The 7,647-nt window shown below is 39.2% G+C and overlaps 1 protein-coding gene and 1 pseudogene across 1 annotated transcript in view; both read right to left on the bottom strand.

The window, feature by feature from the left end:
• Positions 1 to 2,242, bottom strand: part of LOC101291329 (bifunctional epoxide hydrolase 2-like) — a 7,495-nt gene extending 5,253 nt beyond the window's left edge. Inside the window, exon 1 of the mRNA XM_004296815.1 lies at positions 1,720 to 2,242. Coding sequence (XP_004296863.1) covers positions 1,720 to 2,190 — 471 coding nt within the window. The 5' untranslated portion in view covers positions 2,191 to 2,242. The remainder of the gene's footprint in view (positions 1 to 1,719) is intronic.
• A 2,185-nt stretch (positions 2,243 to 4,427) lies between these two features.
• Positions 4,428 to 5,706, bottom strand: LOC101296482 (annotated as a pseudogene).
• Positions 5,707 to 7,647: the final 1,941 nt, after the last annotated feature.

The raw sequence follows: 7,647 nt of genomic DNA on the forward strand, positions 1-7,647 counted from the left end.
TACTCTCTCTCTCTCTCTCTCTCTCTCTCTCTCTCTCTCTCTCTCTCTCATCCCTTCCGATCAGATAGTCAAAAAGCTTCTGCATCGTCGACGACGGCGTCGCGGTTGGCAACCCGGTTGATGTGGCCACGGTGAGGATGCAGTGAAGCTCATTCCGGCTTTGTTCCCCTGTTCCGGCTCCACCGCAACGGAAATCAGACCCTGTTCCTGGCATCGAGCTCCTCTGCCACAACGTACACGCATTCTTGCTTAATCGGAGACGATCGGTCCTTCATCTTCATTGAAGATGCCTTCGCAGACGAGAAGATCGACGGGGTCAAGTCTAAGCAGCCGAGCTCTGATCTCCGATCTTCAAAACCAGAGGCGTTGGCGATGCGAGCCGATCTCCGCACCATGGCAGCCTCCGATCATAGTTGGTCGTCCTCGCTTGGTCGCACGCCGTCAGTTTTCAGGAGACCGGTCGAGTTCTACAGGGTAATAAAGTTCTACTGGAGTAAAAAAGGTACTACTGAGGGGTGAAAAGTTTATTATTAAAGTAATAAATGTATTACTGGAGGTGACTATGGAGATATTGTATTGCATGTTTACTACCCCCAGTAGAAGTTTACTAGGGGTAGTAAACTTAAATTTTTCGCATATAAGTTGGGTTTTTGTTGTTTTAAAGTGTATACTGACCTGAGAAATATTGTATTGCAAGTTTACTACTCCCAGTAAAAGTTTACTAGGGGTAGTAAACTTCATTTTTTCGCATCTAAGTTGATTTTTCTCCTTTTCAATGTGAATTATGGCTTTGGAGCTACTGTTATAAAAGTTTACTACCCCCAGTAAAAGTTTACTAGGGGTTGTAAACTTCATTTTTTCGCATCTAAGTTGATTTTTCTCATTTTCAATGTGAATTATGGCATTGGAGCTACTGTTTTGCAAGTTTACTACCCCCAGTAAAAGTTTACTAGGGGTAGTAAACTTCATTTTTTCGCACCTAAGTTGATTTTTCTCCTTTTCAATGTGAATTATGGCATTGGAGCTACTGTTTTGCAAGTTTACTACCCCCAATAAAAGTTTACTAGGGGTAGTAAAAAAGATTACTGGGGGTAGTAAAAGTTTACTAGGCAATTTTCCGGTCGTCGGAAAATTCCGGTCACCGGTGACCGGATTCCGGCGGCCGGAGTTCGGAGTCCAGCGACCGGAATGCGGCCGCCGGTGACTGGCGCCGGAGCCCGGTGTGATTCCGGCAAAGTCTTCCCTCCATCTTTTTCACTTTTTCTCTTTAAGTAAAAGCTAAGGGTAAAAAAGTCTTTAAAAATGTAATTTTATTATATTTAAATAAAGATTTGTGTATTTAGGCTTAAAATAAATACCTTGTATTCAAATGGGCTAATAAAAAAAATTATCATTGAAATAGGGTTTGACTTTTTCTATTTTATACATTAGGGCTTTTTCCCTATATTTAATTAATTATGTTAACCATAATTAACTCATGATTTATGATTTTAGGTTATCATAGACGGCAGCATTTTACTTGATGGTCTCATGACCAACACAATAATGCTGGTTGACAAATTTGCATCCAAACAACTTCATGCATAATCTCTGAATGGTTATCTCAAAGTAATGGGTATTTCCAAAAGAAACTTATGTGTGGCTCAAAATTATCAAACAATTCAATAAGATAAAAGCAAAAACTGAAACCCAGAGTAGTGAGGGAGGAAGAAGAAGAACCTGAAATCTGCACATGTAATAGTCATCCCCATAAACAGCTCTCAACATTTCAGTAGTCTTCCTCTGAGGATTTCTAGGACTGAACGCCACGCTCAAGTTGACCAGAGCCTTAACCCGGTCCGGCCGAAACAGACAAAGATACCAAGCGATCAACGCACCCCAGTCGTGCCCCACCACGAACACCTTCTCCTGATCCGCCGCTACAGCATCCAACAGCGCCACCAGATCGCCGACCACGTGGAGGCACGTGTAGCTCGACTGATCGGCGGGCGCGTCGGTGTCGCCATAGCCGCGGAGGTCCGGGGCTACGGCGCGGTAGCCGACCGCGGCCAAGGCCTGGATTTGGTGCCTCCAGCAGTACCACAGCTCCGGGAAACCGTGGATGAAGAGGATCACGGGGCCTTGACCCTTTTCGGCTACGTGCATGTTGATCCCGTTGACTTTGACCGTCCTGTGCTCTATTCCCTCCATTTCGTCTTCTTTGTCTTCTGCTCTGGTTTTGTGGAAGTGAAAGGAAACTGAGAGCAGTATATAGAAAAACCAAAGACGGAAGAGATAACGATTCGGCAAACCTTATCGTTTTGTGGGTGCGAAATCAACTCAAAATGGAAAAGGGTAAGAATACTAAATGCTGAAATCAGATGCCACGGACTGAAAATAGTCGTGGAGTAAAGAAAATGGACCAGACGGAAGAAATGACCCCAACTTTTAGAGACTTTATGACATAAGCGTTAATCGGGTAATTAGGACTGGACGGAAATACGGTAACTCATTCGGCCGGCGTGATTAGTAGGGATATGAGTACCCGAAACTCTGCTTGTCTACTTGTCTGCTCAAGTGATGCGAGTAGATCGTAGATCAAGTCAGTCTATGTTTTAAAATGTTTTCTAAACACTGTCTAAACATTAAAAACTTGAGATACCATTCTGATGTTATCAAAACTTAAAGTACTAAAGTTTATAAGGAAAAAAAAATAAGTTACTGTTATGATAAATTTCTTTTTTATTATATAAAAAAATAACAAAACAAAAACAAAAACTCAAAGGTATATTGGTCATTTCATGAATAAAAATGACTGTCGTCAGTTTTTTTTAATAGAGTTAACGATTTTAGATATCAAACTTTGGTCGAGATAAGAACGTGAGATAATGTTTTGAAATTTTCTAAAAGTGAGGTACCAAAGTTTTGTTTTTTCAAAAAGTAAGACACTATTTGGACTATTTTCCTTTCTATTAAAGAATAAAAACAGGTTTTCTTTCCATAAAAAAATAAAAAAATTTAAACAGATAATTGGTATGGGACTCAGATGTTATGTCCATTCACGTAGGTTTCTTCAGCATGTTACATTGTTTATGGGTTTGTGGGCTACCAAAAGAAATACATAAACTTTACAAATCATCAACAAATGAATAGAAATAGTGAACCGATGCATCGCTAGCTTTTATAAAAGAAGACTGAAAGCCATGATTTTAATCCAAGTCACCAAGACAGTAATGGTGATCATGAGCCGGACGGGCTCGAACTTTATACCTTAATACTCACATTTCTTTCATAGCGATGTAGAACCCTTTGCAACAAGTCAAGCCTAGCTAGTACCTTTCAATCGACCCTTCCCAAGAGCCTTAAATAGCACCTATCATAGACAATGCTATTAAGAAGACAGCGACCTCTTTTACACCCTGTGCTAATAAGTACTAGACCATAAATGATCGATGGTAAAAAAATAAAAAGAAAATAAAAAATAAACCTCATGAGCAGTCGTCCTTGCCCGTGGAATCGAGTCAATCGACAGCAACCAACAGGCATCACCGGCGGGGCTGGAACAAGCGCTGCCAATCCTGCCATTAGTTTTCTTGCCAGAGCTACAAATAGGTAGGACATAGGAAAGTTGGTTTTACCAGAGAATAATTACTCTACTCTCAAACCAATTTATTCCTTCTTTCTTTCTTTTTTCTGGACAAACTTCTGAAACCAATTCAAAGAAGCATTTCAGGGTAGGAATATGAAAGATACAAATAACATTCAGTATATATAATCACGGGATAATAAGACTGAGTTAGGTTATATATACCAGTCGAACTATACAAGAAACTCTGCGTGGAAGCAACTGCAAATGTATATTAGGTAACAAAAATGATGCAAATGATAGTAACGATAGTTGCAAAGAAAAGAAAGGAATAGATTCCCACATGTTACACGAAAAGCCTATAATTGGAGACTACTGAGACAAGGGCCTTTGGTAGACTAATCAAGGTCCCTTTTGTCCCCGTAAACCCTTCTTTTATGTAGCATCATTGTCGATTACTTTCATGCATTATTTGATTTTGTATAGAGCAGCTTCCATTGATTTCATTGCAAGATTGTTAAGAGGTAAGATAGGTCCACTGTAACAAGCTGGAAACATCATATCAGTCCTAATATAGGACAGTAACAATACATCAATGAAGTTTAATTAATGTCTTACAATTTCGTTAAACACGATTAATTGCAAAGGAAATAGTACCAGAAACGATGAACATTGTTGTGAAAAACAGGCATACATTTCAAAGTCACATTCCTGAAAGCAAAATACTACAAATGATGAAACACTACTGCTCGTCAGAGTAGAATTATCCCTATAATCAAATTGTTGTCAAAAACTCAAAATACAGACATGTATATCATAAACAGTTGAACCAAAGTCATATTTCTGAGAACACAATACTGAATCAGTCAATTAGAATTAATTCTAAATACAGTGATGCACGTTCAAATCGGAGCAACTCTTTCTCTAGATCAAAACAACAATCTTCTTTCCAATATCGCCTATCCACAGTGACAGTCATTGTCTCAAGCGCAGGTGATGAACTTAACAGCGGAAATCTTATCAATTCCAGTGCACCAGCAGCAGCAGCAACGTCGCAGCTTATTTTCACATGTCGCAGCTGAGTGAACAAGCAACTCTGGTTTTCATCGACCCAAGAGCTCACTTTCCCCCCTATGGCTTTATGAGTTTTTTCGCGGCAAAAAGAAGAAACTACTAATTCTTCCAGAGCAGTGGACATAATTCTCAGAAGACAAAGAACAGTAAATATATCCTTATCATCATCAATGAAGATACTACTTACAGAAAGAAATTGCAGATATAAACATGGTTTAGGCAGCTTTTCCGGCAAGTAGCCATCGGACAAATACTTTGTAAATTTGGCGTTCAGGCGAAGACGGTGAATATTGGGCAGCTGAGCAAAAAACTTGAGCAGATCACTAGATTTGCAGGGACCCTGTCTTTGGACAAACTCATTGTACTTAAGAATGTAAACATCAACAAGATTTGAGGTATTCAATATATTAATATCCTCACAAACTTACCCATAAAGCGAATTAATATCCACAAACTTACCCATAAAGCGAAGAACCTGGAGATTTGGTGCATTGATATTGAGTTGACTGAAATCACTATGCTCCACAATCAACCGCTCAAGTAAAGGAGAGTGAGTAATCGTGTTTTGAAACACATCATCCGTCAAGCTAACACGAACAAGTTCTAGGCTTTTCAAACTTTTGAAGCCTGTGAATGTGGACGGCGGTCGTAGCAAACATCCATGCAACTCTAAATAAGTCAAATCTCGACATAGAAACATAGACGAAGGCAGCTTATAATGCCCTCTCGGCGCCTCCCCTGTATTCAAGTATAAACTCTTTGATAGAGTTTCTTGAGACGTAAAGTATCCACCGATCGATATCTCTAACCGGTATACATAGTGTAGCAAGCTTGAACATATATACAGGGCCAATGTGACTTAAGAGTACATGATCAACAACATTCGCAAACGTTTGTTTCTGAGTTGAGATAGTATAACCATCAAATACCAGATGTGGTAGCATAGCCGATTTGTACCTCCACATAGATGATAAAACACTCGTCCTCACCGCATCCCTAATTGCCAAGCCTGACAATATCTTTTCTATAACATCACTTGGTAGGTCGCTAATTCTATCCAACTCCATGGCTGCTGTTTTTCTTCCCTCCATGCCTAGATCCGCAACGTAATAAGAAGTATGCAGGCGTTGAACCCTGAAAAGATAGGAGAGTTTACAGTAGAAAATAATAAGCTGATAGATATATTATTCATCCACAAATAGGAGGTTTATATAGAAATACAATTGTAGTACTAATAGGAAAATATCTTTTATACCTATACATACAAACAAAGTAAATATTTAAATAATATTCTACATTTACCAGTAATAAACTCTTTAGTAAATTATTATAAAGTTACTAACCAAATTTCAGTTTACAAATACATCTTCTACACAATATCTTACACATTTAAGGACAAATATTAACAAATTAAGACAAACTAATATTCACATATCATCTGTCACTACAATTTTACAAGGATACCCTTAATTACATATCAACTGCTACTGTCGACGAGTAGCACAGTAACACATCGCCGAGTAGCACAGTAACACCCGATAAAAAGGTGTTATTGCAATTTTTTTCAGGCAATTCTCCGGAATCAAACAAAGCTACTACTGTCGCGATAAGAGACTTTCATAAAGCTGCTATTGTCGCTATTAGAAACTTTCTGCTACTGTTACCGCGAATCTAACTACTAATGTCGACTTCTACTACCAATCTGCTTGCTACTGCCTACGTTTGCTACTCATCCCACTCTGCTACTGATTACTTCTCCTATTGAACCCATTTCTACTGCCTCAACTAGTCTTCTCCATTTTCAATGCATTACCTCAACCCAATCATATAGCTCCACTTTCAATGCACTATCTTCGTCCGACCTCAACCTCCCACTGCTACTCAAACACTCAACCCAATCATATACCCAAACCTGAACCCCCAAAATTTAGCGACAATTGAATTGATACTCTTTAAACAAGAATCGACTCATCTTCCTCCTCCATGGCGTTGAATGCTCATGTCGTTGGCCTCAGATCATGTAGCTTTAGTAGCAGATTGGATTTTGACTGCGGTGGAGGACTGAGGAATATGTACAGTGAGATCGAAAGGGATCGGTGGAGCCGTAGTCGTCGTGGCAGAGCCGTCGTTGTCGAGGAAGCGCAGTCGTCGTCGTATATGAGCATCGTCGTCGAGCCTCGTTCATCGTCGACGAGCCTCGTTCATCGTCGACGTTGAGGAGTCAGGCATGGTTGGCGAGCGTCGTCCGTCATATATGACTGTCATCGTCAAGCGTCTTCCATCGTCGAGATGGTTGCTTCGCTTCTTGCATTGGTATGAGAGAGAGAGAGAGAGAGAGAGAGAGAGAGAGAGAGAGAGGAACAAATCTATGGTGATGGGGTGATAGAAGATAAAGTACGAGGTGTGCTTTTTGATTTAGAGTTGGGCATTTTAGTCATTTCATATCTACAATTCAGGTCAGGCCTGCTATTATTTTTGTTGGGCTTGGGTTCATGTCCTAATTTATATAAGAAATATTGAAGGTGGATTTTTTGTGTTTTTAAACTTGGTCAGTTCCTTATATGTAATTTTCTCTAAACTCTTAGATGGAACTTAGGAATCCAACAAATTTAAGAGAAAATTCTCAATTTGATTGAATAATAATATGATTGATGAGAGCCTACAACTGTTTAAGAATACTTATATAAAGTGAGTCTTGTAGATATCGTTGTTCCCATTCTACAAAGGATAGCATGTGTTCCAAACGGACATTATGGCTAAAAGTTACTCTAAATCATATTTAATATATTTTGCACAAACAACCCGGAAAGTCCAAAAAAACAACTTTCTTAATATTCCAGTGTGTGTCAACCTCTTTATATGTGATTACCTATCTTCAAATCACTCATCTTGATTCTACGCTGCTTCCATACTTTAATTTTTTTCTCGTTAAACTAAGCATGTTCTCGTCCTACATGGCTACATCAATCTGCTACTTTTTTTTATTACTAATCAATAATATAATCACA

Source organism: Fragaria vesca, linkage group LG4, assembly GCF_000184155.1.
Source record: "Fragaria vesca subsp. vesca linkage group LG4, FraVesHawaii_1.0, whole genome shotgun sequence".
In the NCBI taxonomy this organism is placed as follows: Eukaryota; Viridiplantae; Streptophyta; class Magnoliopsida; order Rosales; family Rosaceae; genus Fragaria; species Fragaria vesca.